Source organism: Perca fluviatilis, chromosome 10, assembly GCF_010015445.1.
Source record: "Perca fluviatilis chromosome 10, GENO_Pfluv_1.0, whole genome shotgun sequence".
NCBI lineage: Eukaryota > Metazoa > Chordata > Actinopteri > Perciformes > Percidae > Perca > Perca fluviatilis.
In genome coordinates this window covers 34595700-34612921 of record NC_053121.1, presented here as the reverse complement: position 1 = coordinate 34612921, position 17222 = coordinate 34595700, and the positions used below count along the sequence as shown (strand labels likewise).

At 39.7% G+C, this 17222-nt stretch overlaps 1 protein-coding gene across 3 annotated transcripts in view; it reads left to right on the top strand.

The window, feature by feature from the left end:
* glra1 (glycine receptor, alpha 1) overlaps nucleotides 1-17222 on the top strand; it is a 141867-nt gene that overhangs the window by 23570 nt on the left and 101075 nt on the right. The window contains exons 1-3 of one of the 3 annotated variants that reach the window (XM_039813116.1): nucleotides 4392-4409; nucleotides 13802-13926; nucleotides 14216-14227. In XM_039813116.1, the coding sequence (XP_039669050.1) occupies nucleotides 13848-13926; nucleotides 14216-14227 (91 nt within the window). In that variant the 5' untranslated portion in view covers nucleotides 4392-4409; nucleotides 13802-13847. Of the gene's footprint in view, nucleotides 1-4391; nucleotides 4410-13801; nucleotides 13927-14215; nucleotides 14228-17222 lie in introns of those variants that run through there. The other 2 variants (XM_039813114.1, XM_039813115.1) reach the window with 2 other exon arrangements.

The window sequence follows — 17222 nt, the reverse complement described above, 5'->3', positions numbered from 1 at the left end:
GTTTTGGGAGAGGTCCATTATCTGATCATTGATGGTTTAGAGATGGGTGCGTTTTCTTTAGGTTGCCCGTACTGATTCTTCAGGGACACCTGAGGCTGTTGGGCTCTGATAACCTATTGACAACTGTCATTACCATCAATTGACTGCACTCGCTCTCATCAGTCACTCGCGTGACCTCCGGGGCGCATCAACAAGAGAGCAGTTAGTGTGAAATGTTTAAAACGGCACAATCATCACAGCCGGGGTAATCGCTTATGGAAGTGTTATTGATTAAATCTCAGTGGTCACAGTAATCTTAGATGATTTTCACAGTTAACCCAATCATTGCTCTCAGTGATTTTAATAAGTGTAACTTGGGGTATATCAGAGCTGCTTTCTGAAATCTTTTAATCCGTCTCAAAGGTGTTTAAAAGATTATCAGTCTCCTGCATTTTATGTATACACTAACTAATAGATATTTCAGATCTGGCCCTAACCAATTTGGTGCCTGGCAAGATTTCAGCTGTTTTTGTTACTTTTTCCAATGTTTCTGTCACCTTTTTCGACGTTCTTGGAGTTTTTCAAAAAAAGATTTGTTGCTTTTTCCACAGTTTCCCGCTTTTTTCTATTTTTGCCGATTTTTTTCTATGTTTTTGGCACCTTTTCTGATGTTTTTGTCGTGTTTTTCTCACTATCTAACTTTTCGTTACTCATTTGGACTGAGCCCTGAGATTACAGAGTTTCCCCAGTAGTCTCCATATAATCCAATCATTTATAACACAGTACATTGTGCTTATTAACTGTATTTCTGTTGACATGGAGAGTCATTCCACCAAATATATGTAATATACTCTGTGTGGGATGTTGTTAGAAAAAAGAACAGATTTTGAGTTTTTGTCACTACAGCTGTAGAGGAGTTTAATATCGGTGCAGATTTAGCTTTTCATTCTGGGTCTCAAAGATTGGATCTTGTAATATGTGTGGGCAAAAAAAAAAGAAATCAATATTAGGCTTTTATTTTTAGAAGAGTGACGACATAAAATGCAGCCTCGACTTGCAGAAGTGACCTTCTGTCCCCACAACAAGGACAGCCGGAGGGAAGTCTGCTGATGACACACAGGAGTCTCCAAAAATGGAACTGATTTATTCTTTTTTAGTTTTTATTGTGGCATCACATTTCAAATAGCACATCCTGAATCAAATCAAATTATGTCAAATTTGAGGACATGGAATAGTCTCGCATTGCCGGACCTTCATCCACAGTGCTGCGAAGAAGGGTCTGGCTAGTCCACACAGAATTCTGGGATGGGAGAAAAACGTGCTCTGGTTTATTGGCATTTCTTTAAACCAATCACAATCGTCTTGGGCGGTGCTAAGCACCAGACGGAGCCACGGTGCCTCTGCTAAATAGTCTCGGGAAGGAACTTGTTTTGGTTGAACATGTTTAGGTTTAAAAGTAGTTTTAGTCGTGCAACAGAGAACTCAGATTGGACAGATAGTCTAGCTAGCTGTCTGGATTTACCCTGCAGAGATCTGAGGAGCAGTTAACCATAGTCCTCACAAATCCACCGGAGTTTAGAGCGCCAACACAAAAGAAGAGGAAGGTGACGGACATCCGGCCGAAATGACGGACATCCGGCCAATTTCCGGCAGCACCGGAGCAATCCCGGAAGTGGGACGTTGATTTAGACTATCCTTCGACTCAGTGTAACTGCTTTTAAAATCACATCGGATTTACTGAAAATCTGTCCTACATCTGTCTTCTAGCATCACTAATATAATAATATGTGTGACCTGCAACTTTTGTCGTTTGACAGAGACTGTCCTCCCCCAAGAAACACTCCCATAAGTCGTTTGTTCAAGTAGCAGTTACGACTCGCATTTATGTTAATAGTAGCGGCGGCCTCTAGTGGCTTTCCGTAATTATTACGGGAGAAAAGCAGGAAGTAAGGTGACAAAGTACAATATTGCGAAATTCGGCAGTAGGAGGCAGGTTGGGTTTGTGGATGGGTCAAACAAACACCAAACGTTCACCCAGGAAAAGTAAATGGTGAGGTTTTTTTCAACTTTACAGAAACAAACAGAACTACGTCACATTCTGTGTCACATGCCTAACCAGAAGTTAAAGGTGCCCTGCCACACAAAACCGCTTTTACTTGTATTTTTTGAAATATGTTCGGTCCATATGTGTTATGTCGTGAATGTAAAAATGAACTGCCACCTCCTTTGTCAGCTCTAGCCACTGAAAAAGAAATAAGCAGAGAAATCAGGCCAGTTACAAAAGCTGGTCAGTCTGACATCATACTGCCTGAGCTCATTACTATTCATGAGCTCGCCCAGTTGGGCTGGGTAAAGGATGCTGATAGCCAGGCTCTCATTGGCTAGCTGTTAGCCAATTAGAGTCAAGCAGCTTAGCTCGTTGAATATTAATGAGAACTGACACAAATCGAGCTGAGTCTTCCTGTAGGCTTTCTATACCACGCTAGAATGGCTTGAAACAAGGTAACCAAGGCATTTTTTTCCAAATAAATGTTACAGAGTCCATCGTAGAACTTCAGACATTACCACAAAGTCATGAAATACATGTGGCAGCGCACCTTCAAGTAACATAACAGATGATTTTAACCCTAAGCACAATGTTTTTCTAACAGTAGTTTTGGTGCCTAAACTTAACCAAACTGCAAACGTTTCACAACGTTATGGTCTCTGATTTAGATATGAGGATGGAAAACGCTCCTACAGGTTGTATTTCCTGCCAACGCTTGGGGGATTTAATTTATGAAACAATTCTAAGGGTCGTATTGGAGGGTCGGAAAAACGACCTATATGGTCGTTGTATGGTTTGGAGGACTTGGTGGTTTGGCAAAAGATTGGACTGTCTGATTTACTTTCTGGTGAATCGTGAAGGGACAATGCTGATGATGAGAGTGTTTCTGTTTCTAAAACTTTGAAATGACCTCCGTTGTTTTTGAACCCTGGTATAGTGCTGTTTTTCTCTCATGTGACATCATCTTCAGACAACTCCGGCTTGACTTTGATAAATCTTTGAGTTTTGACAAATGTCGGCGCTGTGCACTGGCATTTAGAAACTCACCCACTTCCCAAATGTGAGTTCAGCAATTAAAGGTCAATATTTCCGACATTGAAGGGCCACAAATGTCACAAAACCTTGATGTATTTCGGTCCTGATTGGCCTAAAGCGTGTCTCTATCAACGTGTGCATTTGTTCCAGATTTATCTATTTTCCCAGTAGACTCAGACTGAATCATGAGGCAGCAGAATGAGTCCCTCAAACACAGTACAAGAATATTGGTCATTTAGTCCCTCAAACTGTGTTTCTGCCCTCTGTGACTTACTTTGAGCCAAGCCTGGGATGTAGTCACGAAAACTGATGTGACTTCCTACAGTTTAGGATACCTTACAAGTAAAAACAAAAAAAAAAGCCAAGCTTAAACATGTTAAAAATCTTTCACAGAAATTATGAATTTAACGTTGTAAACACAACATGATGGATGCATCTCTGTCCCTCCAAACCTTTACAGTGTTAAATAAAACCGAAAGAATAAATGAATGATTTGCTGTAAATGTAGCTGATTTTTGATTTTTGCTTATCTATTTATTACCACCAATGCTATCTTGGTTAATGACCACAAGCAGAAAAAAATACCAGAGCAAGAAACATATAAATAGATTTAAAAAGAAATAGTAGTAATTTAGCATGCTACAGGCTAACAACATACATAGTTGACAAATCAATATGCAACCATCACTGTAACATTCATCAAAATCATAACCGCCGCGGCAATATGATCTGATTCATGATCTTATGATCTTATGATCCGTTCACTTAAGTATTTCTGCCTGATCATCAACATCATCAGTCATGATGGTTATAATGTAATTATGTGTATTATGATTTACGATGATTGCAACAACATTAGCATCACCGTCATCATTTTACAGAGAGAGGCAGACAGAGAGAGAAAGAGAGAAAGAGAGTGAGAGAGAAAGAGAGAGAGAGAGAGAGATAGAGAGGGAGAGAGTGAGAGAGTGAGAGAGAAAGAGAGAGAGAGAGAGATAGAGAGGGAGAGAGAAAGAGGGAGAGAGACAGATAGAAAGAGAGGGAGAGAGAGGCAGATAGAAAGAGAGAGAGAAAGAGAGAGAGATAGGGAGAGAGAGATAGACAGAGACTGAGAGAGAGGGAGAGAGAGAAAGAGAGAAACAGACAGATAGAAAGAGAGAGAGAGAGAGATACAGACAGACATAGTGACATACAGACATACAGTGTTAATACACTGTAAACATATCTTCGCTATCGGGCAGAAACCTTGTATCTCCATGTTTGGTCATTTAAAAAGCCTTTAGGTCTGTTTGTGGGTTTAACAAATACTTCAACAGTGACAAGGTGATTAGGTCTGACTTCGTCTGAGGTAGGCCTAAATAACTAATTTGCTTTTTTTATTTCCTGAAAAACGTTTTTGTGGCGATGATGTTGATTATTGATTGCAGCATGAACTTGTATTGTGTTTTGATGCAAACTTTTTCAAAAGCTTTTCTTCACGATGTTCTCACAGCACTAAGCCTGTTAGTTTCCCCTCGACATCATCATTATCATTCATGAGACGCAGAACCACAACAGTGTTATTGACGTTATTTATGTAGTGTCGACTTGTTCTCAGCAGCGTCATCAATATCCTCAGTTATGATCATTATAATGCCATTATCATTGTAATGATTTATGGTCGTCTGACGTCTGTATAACATCATCGCCGTTGTTGTCGTCGCTGTTCAACGCCGCAGACAGACGGAGACTGCATGGCTGGGTCATTGGTAGCTGCCTCCAGGGTGTGTGTGTGTGTGTGTGTGTGTGTGTGTGTGTGTGTCGTGGGCTTGGCCAGTGACCTAACAGGCAGGGTGACCCAAGCGCGGCTGGTAACAGTGTGGACGGAGACAGCAGCCAAAATTCATTTATTGCTCTCACACACAAACACACACACATGTGCGCACACACACACACACACACACACACACACACACACACACACACACACACACACACAGTCTCCTTCACAGTCTCATTTTGCCCTGTCTTGTGTGTATTATGTGTGTGGAAAGGACAAGAGTGTGACATAGCTTTCTATTCTATGTACTTTTTCATTCAGCATCTTGTGTACATGAATACATCATGAGACAAGAACTAACAAGGGATTTGTCCAGCTTTATTGTGTTTTCTGATCACGGCAGCTCCATAATTTGCGTCTTTACCTGGCGGACTGTGATTCTGATCAGCACTTTCCTGATAAATCGACAGCGCTGACTGCATAACGTGTTTATGAATTGCTAATGGCCTCTATTTATCATGTCGTGCGTCACAATTTACCATATTAAAAAGTCACGGTTAGGGGTTTTACATTTAGAAGGTGAGAATTGAAGTGCGATCGACCGTATCATCTGTCATTTTAATTTTTATGAGAGATTAATGCAGCAGCCTTCCTCCCCCGCACTCATCAGGAGTCGCAACTAATGGCTGAATCATTTTCATTCTCACTTTCACCACTTCGGGAACTGTGTGTGTTGCTCTGACAGACATTTATGGAAAACTGGGCGTCAAGAAAGGTTAGATGCTACCTTTGGGTGGCCGGGTTGGCTCAGTTGGTAGAGCAGGCGCGCATTTACAAAGAGGTTTATGCCTCGACGCAGAGGTCCAGGGTTTGAGTCTGACGTGTGACGATTTCCTGCATGTCTTCTCTGCCTTTTCTACCTAGCTGTCCTGTCCATCAAAGGCAGAAAAGCCCAAAAAATAAGCTTTAGATGCTAGCTTGGGTCTGTAAAATAGAGCCATACTATTCAGTGGCCCTCCGCCCACTTTCATGGCATGGATCCATCAATTCTCACCTGTCCTAACTCACTCCTTATCATGGCCTAGTTTAGTTTAGGTAATTGGTTTACAAATATGCAATTACTACAGATTAATGTACACATAATCAATAAAAGATGGAGAGATAAAACGCCCTCAGAGGGGCTTAATCTGGGCACTTTCCAGTGCATACTCCAATTAAAATAGGAAAGAAACTAAAATACTGATAAGAAGAAAAAAAGCCAAAACTAAACTTACACACAATATCAAATCAAGAGAATAAATATGAAAGGTAAAATAATATTAGGAGTTACATGGGTTGTTTACAAGACATCCCATATGGATAACATTGCACAGACAAAAACAAACCTTTAACAGCATTCTTAAATACTACTATACCTACATCTATAAGTCCCACCCATTCCTTTGTTCTCGCTGGCAGTAACATGAAGAACCACGTGAGAGCCCTCTGTTCGCACGATTCAGAGACAAAAACCTATGGTTGTGCATGAAAAAAAAATCTAAATCAAATATATCATCTGCCCTTTAAAGGACAATTCCGGCGCAAAATGAACCTAGGGGTTAATAACAGATGTGTACCCACTCGATCGCTCTCTGGGACATGTTTTCATGCTAACCGAATGTGTTTGTAGCTAGCGCGGACCGCTGATTAGCTTACAGCGCTAGTATTCGGGGCACAGGGTAAGTAAAAACAAATCGCTATTTATACCACTAAAAAGCCTCAAAATATCACCACACTTCAACTGTAGCATAATGAGGGTCCCTACATGTAAACCGAAGCATTGAGAACTTTCTAAGTGTACAGACAGTTTATTAAAAAGATAGATTATAAAGACAGTCGTGTTCTCGTATACAGGCAGCCGCCGTCTTGGGAGCTACTGTCTTTCTAAACTATCTTTTTACAACTATCTTTGTAACAATAAATGGCTTTAAACGGAAACATCAGTTGCCCCTCCTACATTCCTACCGATGTACCATGGTGATGCTCCAACTCCTGTGATCCAACCCTAAAGATAGTTTCTCCAGGGTCACGCCAAAATGTCAAAAATGTCTAAAAAATGTCTAAAAAAGTAAGCAAACGACACAAGAAAAGTCAGATCCAGTCCATGCTAGTCCATATCCAGTTCCGCCGGATGTCCTTCTTTTCAGCAGGATGTCTGGTACCTTCCTCTTCCTTTGTGTTGGCATTCTAAACTCTGGTGGATTTCTGAGGACTATGGTTAACTGCTCCTCAGATCTCTGCAGGAAGTAAACCAGACAGAGTTAATATAACACTTTTCTAAAATACGCTCCCCATACCCCTTGGGTTTTTTTTTAATTTTCCCAAGGTGTTTTTTTTTTTTTTTAAAAATATTTAATTAAAAAAAAATTATAAACAAAAAACCCCCCCAATACTTTTAGTGATGACTCTAAACATTTGAAGTATAGCATTTAAATGTGATTCAGTTACAGCGTTGTTGTTTAGTAAATCTATCATTGACAGCGCTTTATTGCACCCCTTACATACATTTTTTTTCGAACAAATGTGTTTTGTGCTGGTCAGGGGGTTCTTGGCTTAAAAACAATTGAAAGGGGGTACATTACTGAAAAAAGTTTAAGAACCACTGAGCTAAACTATCTGTCCAATCTGAGTTTTCTGTTGCGTGACTAAAACTTTGAACATACACAAAATAAGTTCCTTCTCAAGACTACTTTGCAGCGGCACCGTTGCTCTGTCCGGCGCTTAGCGCTGCCCATGACGTTTGTGATTGGTTTGGAGAAATGCCAATAAACCAGAGCACGTCTTTTTTCCCATCCCACAACGTTGTATGCAACGCTGTGGAAGAACTAGACTAGTCCGTGTTGTTCCACTCCGTCTGACTTCAACTTTCTCAGGAAATAATTGTATCTGTTTTCAATCATTGATACCACGAGCTGAGCTGGGAGGAGGAAGTCCTGATGGCTGAGACGGACTGCTGCTGCTTCACTGGACGTCTGAGTGCTGCAAAGTGAAAACGTCCCAGCACCAAAGATGAATTATTCCTCATAAACACAGTCCACAACTTCTTCTCACTCTGTGAAAGTTAGGCTCAGCCATGCAGGCAAAACCAAAAATCAAATGTTCATGTCAGGGCAAATTCTGATTGGGCTTTGAATCAATTTTGCATGCATAGTAATACATATTTTAATGAGTCAGGTTTAGGCTCAGATGTTCAAAGAGGATTTTGATCAGCAACGTGAATGACTAGCAAGCTGAATTTAACAGAAGTGACACGTTGTTCTCAGTCTCTTCCTTCTATTCTTCAATAATGACAATATACTGTCATATTAATTGATTTGTTTTTCGACTTCTAACTCTTCATTTTCCTAAATTTTCATTTTTCCAAAACTTTTTAAACTGTTCAAAATTTAAATTATGAAAAATTATGAATTGGGGTTCTGTCCACATTACCTTTTATATACTGGCTACATGCTCCAATGTTGGATCTACGATATTTAAATATAAGTAAAACATATTCATACTAAAGATTTGTGTGGCAGCACCATCACAGAAAAATGTAAAAAATGTGCACACGACATCTAGGATATTTCGTAGTTCACAAAAAATCAGCCTGACATCTTTGAAATTGTTAGAAAATTTGACATCAACCAAGTGTGTCCAGCAGAGTCTACAGAAGTCAATAAAAGTGTGGGGGAAAAAAACAGTGAAATTTGCAGCATCTGATTAAACTGGTTTGTCTTCTTAAACCTACATTGTGTAATTTTTTTGAGTTGATTCTTAGCAAAAACCCCTTTGTTCTTTCACAAATTCGTGCTCATTCATGTGTAATTACTTCCATCCACTAATCAAAGTATTCTCAAGCGTAGAATCTGCCATTCAGAATCATTCAGAATACATACGAGCGAGTCGCTGGAATGACGGCCAGTATGTAGCGCCTCCATCTTTAAAATACATTAGCCAAAGAGGGACATACCTCCGCCTTTCGCCCTTTTACACTCAGTGGCACCGTGACGAATGCCAGCCAGGAGATTACTCGCCAGGGAAGCGGAAAAAAAGAGAATTAAAACGACAATGCGACAGGCAAAGCAGCCAGACAAAAGTTAATATTGGTGTGGCTAGAACAGCTGCGTGTAAACGATGGAGATACTAAGAGCTAATTTCGGGTTCGCCCACCGTAGCAGTTATAACAAAATAACAAGACAAACAGATAATAATAGGGAGCAACTAATTGTAAACACTTTCAATACCGTTTTTAACACAATTCAGAACTCCTTTGATCACTATAATGAACTCTGAAGCTATAACTGACTGTAAAAAAAAAGGCTAACACGTTCTCCCTGTGTCATGTTGGTTAAAAAGCTCATTGTGAAGCTGCAGTCAAATGCAATGGGTCAGTACAGCAGCTTATTTATAGCCCAGATCACACTGCTGTCCATGCTCTTTCTCCAGGCGCAGCGAGAAATTATGCAATCGCATACAAACTGCACTACAAGTGGCTGCTAATGCAGTTCCACTGTAAGGCCACGGGTCAGTTCAGTCCTCGCTCAGAATGAAGTCACTGTCAGTTCGCTTTCAATCTAACTCAAGTAGCAAAGTATTTCCGTTCAAATCCCGAGGGTTTTTAAAATGTGCATGCAGCCTGTAACACGAGAACTAAAAGCAACATAAATAACTAATAATCACACTGTTTCTCCTGAATGAATCAATGGATGAATGGATGGATGGATGAATGGATGGATGGATGAATGAATGAGTTGTAGTGAGTCATGACAATATAACAAAAAAAACTTACGTTTTATGCTAACATCACTTACAGAATTAAACTAAATGTTAGTGTTAGAGCTAGTATCACATCAAATGTTTAGATATTTTATTAAATAAAAATCCACTTGGATGAATCTGAGGGGAAGTAAGCATGAGAGCCAAATTGGCACTTTGTGTTGTAGATTGAAATATACATTATTATTTATAGAAATATACATGTCATTGTGTACCTTTGGTAACAAACTGCCAGTCTCACTCTCATGCTTAATTCCCCCTCAGATTCATCAATATATTAAGTAGGAATAACTCTACGCTATTTTGGACTTACATAATTAAATTGTATTTTACAATACAGTAATTATTCATTTATTATTTAAATCAATTATAGCTATTATTTACATGGGTAACATTTAAGTTGCTTTTTCATGGCCCCTTTAGCTGAAAGTAATTTTAGTTCGTACCTGGCATTGTTTTGCGGGGGACAAACAGGTTCGGGGGCCAGGTGTGTGACAGAAGAAGAGGGACATGTGCCACAGTTGAGTGAAGTTGTGTGTACTGCCTTGCCGTAGCCTACTGGTGTTTACAGGTCTCATTTGGAAAGACATTTTTGTAAGTAAGGCCATTTTTGGAAAGTAAAAATGTTTGTGAAGTCTTGTTTTGCAAGATAGCCTACAGCCTACAGGAAAGTCAAGACATTTCTAAAAGGTCAGGACAAGTTTTGGAAAGTTTTTAACACACTTTATTTCAAAGAACTGATTCAGACATAAAAGTTTGGGTTTAGGGTTAAGGTTATTATGTTTTGTTATTAAGTTATTAAGGGTATACGTGTAGTTTAGTGTCACACATTCCCCCTTAACGTAGGCTAAATACATTCAGTTTAGTGTCATAAATTCCCCATACAATGTCCTTAATTAATTATGAACCTGGTAAACCACCTGTGCTGTTTAACACGTGTTTTATAGAAAGTAATCAATGGGGGAGGAGTGGAATTTAACTAGGCTAATTCCTTAACTCGCCACACCAACAGCGACTTTGGAGTGGCTGGCGAGACGTCGCCTAATCACAAATGCGATGGAGTAATACACACAAGTTGTCACAACTTACAGTGTAGCCTAGAGACATCACGATAGGCCTACTACTTGCCTAACCCCCACCCCTCAAAACTCGTTTTATAAACACTAGGCTACGACGCTTTTCCGGGCGCGCACCCCGACCCAGTCACGAACCGAACGGCTCTACTCACCCGGACCCAATCGAGGGCCCGTCTGTGAGAGATTCTGCCTTTAGAGGCGTCCAGTCATAATCCCGCAGACTGTAGCTTTATGGTAGCTTTGGGACACTCACTTTTTGGAAAATGATAAACTAACCTATCTCAAATAAGACCCTCATCATTTGTGACAGTCACTTTTTGGAAAATAATTTGTGACACTAAACTGCACGTATACCGCCATGGCATGGCGATTCTCATGGTTACCAGGGAGCCAATTAGTGAGCTTTCTGCTTTCTTTTATTCATTCTCACTGATGTAGCTATGTGGTTTCAAAAATGCCTCTTTGGCAATAATTTAAGTGTACAGGCTGTTTGGGTCCTATATCTGGCTCGATCCATTGTGTGTGTGTGTTATTGAATGTTATCGCTGAGTCATTGTATTGCTGCGGGCTAAAGGCCGTACGGGGGATTTTACATTATGCAGAAAGCATCAAGGGAGCATGATGGGCTAAATAAGGTAAATAAGTCATCTGTGCAAATACCACGGCCTTATTGTAAAATCAATGTGGCAATCAGCGTGACACAGAGCTGGTTAAGTGAATTAGAGCATTAGTTTGAATAACTACTTAAAGAAAGTAAGTGTGTGTGTGTAATAACCACTAATGCATTGCACTCATGTCAGCACGGACTGTAAAAGTTCACTTTTAATTCATCACTTTTTAATTACATTAAACACAGTTAAGTTAAATGATGATAAATTCATCTTTTAAAAGACCTGGTGTGGACAGGTCCTGCCTTTTGCCCAGTGCATGCTGGGATAACCTCCAGGAATAAAGAGATACAAACTTAATCTTTCAGTACCTGCATCTTAATTAAAATGAACAGAAGAATGACTCTGATCAGCAGTTCATACACACCTTTCATGTGCCGTTAAATCTCCCATTTAAAGACATTTGTCTTTAGTACATAAATGACATAAAACAATGATTTCATGTATATTATTTCATAATATGCATATTTTCCACATCTATCCTCTGCATTTGGATAGATAATCTAGCTAGCCAGAGTTTAGAATTACAACACAAAGAAAGGTAACGGACATCCGGCCGAAAGAGACAGAAGAAATCAAACAGTCATAGACTCACAGTTTTTGCAATAAATGCAATAAGAGTTCTGTTAAGTTTAAGAATTTGTCGTCTTGTCTTTCCATGAAATAATACAAAGTCGATAATGGTATCGATTAGAGCTGTCACTCTTCCTCAATAATACCATTCGAATTCCATTTGATTTTTTTTTATATTTGAATAATATTTGAATATTTAATGCTCAATTGCAGCCTGTTAAATAATATGTATTACACTACTCAGGCTTATTCATTGTCAGTGCCACTATATACTATAAGCATGTGGTTGTTGTTACACGTTCTGTCCACCAGAGGGACTTCTAACATCAGCCTGGCCTTGAGGGGTTCATTTTCCACAACGAGCACACAGCGACAAACACAAATCAACAGAGAACTCTGTAATGAAACACGATCTAACAAGTGTAGTGAAGCGGCATTGTTGTAAAGGCTTACGGTGCTCGGTTAGCACAATGACATCATGTTAGAAAGTACAGCCGAAACGATTTGTCATAAACGATACTAACTGCAGTAATAACCAAGCCAAATGGTGCTGTCACTACTATTTTAGTGATTTAAAAGCAACCTGTTTTTTGCAGATTGTCACGTTTCTGAGAATACAGCTATTAGAAGGTAATATATGAAGTGGAAGCTAACTCTGACAGCTATGAGGGCAGCTAACATTACGTTTAGCTGTCTCCATGAAGCTAACGTTACTATACCTTGCGACACTGTTACAAAACAAAAACAAGCTAACTAATGATAACATAAGCACTTTGACCGTGTGGATGTCAATTTTAAAGTCATGTTAAAATGATTTCCCGTCAGCCTGTCACTCCCCCTTGTACTAAGTTTACTCGGTACGTAACGTTAGCTCCGTAATGTTGTACTAACGTTCAGTACGTAACGTTAGCTTAGACCTCACAATGCCTTGTGTTTCTCACTCCCACTAAGTTATTGTTCATAAGATGTGACATGAGTGACACATGCGGGTAGGCCAAGGCGAGAAGAGGGAGATTAGCTTAGCTAGTAGTAGTAATTAGCTAGCTAATAGTAATTTCAGCATTCGAATAGTATTGATTTTTTTTTACTGTTTGAATTATATTCGAATTTCGGTATTTGTTCCAAAAGCCCTATTATCGATAGACTCAGCTTGTTAAGCAGTCTCGAAAATGGTATCAATGTCAAAACAAAATTACCTAGTTATGAAGTTTTGTGTGTATTGTCTATGTTGTGTATTGACTGGGTAAGCTGCAAATGGATTGCCCTTCCCGGGACAAATAAAGTTGTCTGAATCTGAAACATAGTTGGATTTGATAAGATGGCTACTGTTGAAAGACAGGATTCTTGAAAGAAGTTGTGAATTAGTGCAGCATCAGGCCACTAGTGATGTGCCGGTTTCAGGAGTTCAGGTGCACATTTCGTGGCATCTTTCTTGTAAGTCAAGGTTTTTTTAGAGTGCCGGGGTAGACAGGAAGCAGCATGTATACTTTTCCTGTTGCTGGTAGTTGCCATGGTAACGTTAGTAGCTTAGTTTTAGAGAATGAGACGTCATGACCCAATCAGGCGGCGAAAGTTGGCATCAGTGTCGGTGCTGCTAAAGGTCTCCGTTTGCGGCTGTTGAGACTGCAACACAACCCCGCATATTCCAGACCCTATTTCTCCGGTTTAGGGGCTCGGAAACGCCAGAGAAGTGTGAATGCGAGGTGTAAATGTAGCAGAAGATATTCGTTTTCATACCAAAAACGTATCAATGTAAATGTAACTTCACATTCTGTCCAAAGTTCTCCTATTACAATCTGGTCACACGGCATTGCATACTCTCTCCCTTTGCATTATCTCTAACCAAATTGACCTTTCTGTTTTCCAGCCTGGCCTCGTCGAAAGAAGCTGCGGCGAGGAAATCTGCCACCCCGATGCCGCCCTCCGAGTTCCTGGACAAACTCATGGGCAAAGTTTCGGGTTACGACGCCAGAATTCGACCGAATTTTAAAGGTAGGAGCTGCCACCAAGACTCAGTCGGATAAGACAGGAATGTAGCCAAACAATGTGCTGACCCGGTAATGTGTTGTTTCTACATTTCCTTACCTTCTCTAAATGCCTTTTTTAAGGGTTTAGTCAAGGTTATCACCAAGAAAGGTTTGTATTCATTTGTTTAATTAAAAAAAAAAGAAGAAAAGTTTATATATAGATGTTACTTAAAAATTCTGTTGCTTTGTGTGTTATTATCCTAATGTTTTTGGTTGTTCTCAATCTGTCGATCTCTTTCATTTGCCCTTTGCAGTGTACAACAAAGGTAATTCTGCCCATTGCTCAACTTGCTAAATATAGCCTAGAAGTAGGCTATGTCAGGTGTTAGACTCTGAAACCCCATTTCCTCTCTCTCTCTTTCTTTAACAAAACCCTGTCCCTGCACTGTTAGCCCCGAGCACACTGTAAAACAACATTCCCATTGTGATATTTAGGATCCCTAGTTATCATGGTGCTAGCTGGCTACTTTCCTTGGTACCCTCACAGTATCCTGAGTGCTTGTTTTGGTGGTCAGGGGGTAACGTGCCTCTCTTCCAAGACTGGTCTGCTAAATATGATTTCATGATAATGATGACGATGGTGATGCTGGTGAGGATGTTAATCTAATATTTAGTGACCTCTCCCTGAATGGAAGCCCCCTATAAAGACACATGTCAGAGGTTTCTATATTAAACGTTCTAACATTAGGAACACATTAATACGACGGAAAACTAGGGCAAACCTCCATTTCCATTCAACATTAGTTTTGAAATTTCAGTGAAATATTTATTTGTGAAATCCCAGAAACAAAACTGGAGCAGGCCTCAGTTTCACCTTGTGTTTTTCAACTTAAACTGATATAGGCTAATGTATGATTTAATAGCATAACATGTTACATTTGTGCCTTGTTGCATGTTAAATACTGACATATCTTAGTTTTTAGAATGGATGTGAGTCATTTTTATCGCTGTATATTTAGTTTGGCGGGTCATTTGTGTGTTCTGAGTGTACAAAATATTAGTCCCCTTGTGATATTCCACCTTCCTGTGTGTAAATCTCCACTCTAATCCAGAGTATATGCTTATGTCTGTCAAGTATCAAAATCCCTTTTATCTGTTCTAATATATATTACCGTCTGCTCTAATATATTATATCACATATATTTGTTTTTTATACATAACTTACAGGTGTCTTCCTTGACACCTTGTGATCTGGAGAGATAAAGCTTATTCTACAGTTGTTGGATAGGAACATTGTCGATCAGTAGGAAAAGGTTCATGTATTTTCCCTCCAAATTTTTATTAAAATCAGAGCCGTGGTATCTGTGAGAAAACATTGAAGTCAAAATGTCGATCTTCAAATGTACCAGTATACCTTTTAGGTAGACTTGAAGATGAGATTGACATTGATGCAAGTTTCCTCAAAAGCACGTCAGAATTACAGAGTTTCACATTTCAGAATTGTGATTTTTTTTTATTTGGTTTGACTAATTTGATTTAGCGTTAGTGATGCTCGATGCACTCTTTCTCGTGCTTACTTATTCGAATGTAGTACTTTCTTACAATGCTGGTCTGATTTTGGCAAAACCAAATAGCCAGCAGAGAGGGTTAGAAGTCACAGAGGACCGTAAATACCCCTGTGAACCCCGACCAGTGGAACTGATTAAACCTGGAGGGATGATGTTCTCTATCTTGTTACTGATTGGCTGGCTGCACCTCCTCTTCACATTTACAGTGGATTAAACAGGTGAAATTAATAGGTGTCCTGATGTTTTGTACACCGAGCACACGGGGGAAACAGACTGCTAGAATGTGCAGCAGTGAACCACAGCTTATGAATGCTGCTATGGAACTTTTTTCATTTTTTTTGCTGAGCCCATAATGGCATAACCCATTATATGGTGATCTTTGTAAGTGGGATATCGCAGCTCATGCAGGGTAGAATGGGGAGGGGTTTCACCGTGACAAAGTGTGTATTGTTACAACCTGCCGCGGCTGCAAAACAGCTGAAACTGCCCATCCTTCCACACCTGCCAAGAATTTTTTGGGGTCTTTTGTGAGGCATCGTCGGGAGTCCATTTTGGAGACCATTTCTATTTTTTAAATTGCATTTCTCCTCACCTCTGGTTGGCAACCATCCAGCGTGATTTACTGCTACTAGTGCTGCATTGACCTTTACAAATCAAGATTTAAACAGGCCGACTTGACAGTTATTTTCATTTTTGGCGTTTTCCTATTTTTTTTTTACATTCTTCTAATGTGATGTAATAAAAAAAAGTTATATGCAGATGAAAGTACACACTGGCAGTGTGTTAGACATGCAGATAATAATACAAATCCTCCAGCTGACGTCAGTGAGTTTTCAAAATTTACAATTACAATTACAAAAAAAGAAACCTAAAAATAATTAAAATTGATGCTCTTAAACAGGTCAGATATTTCTGTCACTTTTCTTTGGGGGTTAATGTGTACCAAACCAATCTGTGATGAACATACTCTGCAGGATCGGCGCATCTTTCATGTAATGTGCTAAGCTAATTGTGTCAGGAGCCATTGTTAGCAGACGGGGCCCGATGTGAATTTCCAGACTCTGTCATGGCTGTCAGGTCGACAGAGGGGCATAGCGTGAGCTCCCCGATTTGCTCATTCATGCAGTTTCGTTTATTTTGTGCGTGTGTGTGTGTGTGTGTGTGTGTGTGTGTGTGTGTGTGTGTGTGTGTGTTTGTGTCCTACCAGCTAACTACGCCACTGCATTCATCACATTCATGAAATAAACAGCTTGACAGCTCTGCTCCTTAATAAACTCTGGGGGGGAGAAGGAACAAAAAAATAGGCTATAACTGGTTTGAGACATGAAAAAAATAGCATTTTAAGGTTTAATTGTGAAGAAATATCCGTAAAATTAATTATTAATTAATTTTGAATACTCAAAGGATCCCTCATTTTGTGTTAGACCCACACCGAAACCTCTCAAGGAGCCCTAGATGCCCTGGAACCCTGGTTTGAGGGACTTATTTTGGTATGAGAATGAAATAATACAATTTGTCAATAACACTGATGATATTAAATGTTGGGATATTGTGAAAATGGAATACCGTTTTGAGTACTGTTCTAGAACACTGAAATGCCCGAACATGTGACTTAACTATGGAATTACAGGGCTCCTTGAATGCAACAGTTGGAGAGGTTCATAAGGACAGTTTGATGTCACAGTGTTTGCTAGAACTCATCATTCACTGTTGTTAATTCAGAAAAGATTGACACATCCGAAATAATGGGCTG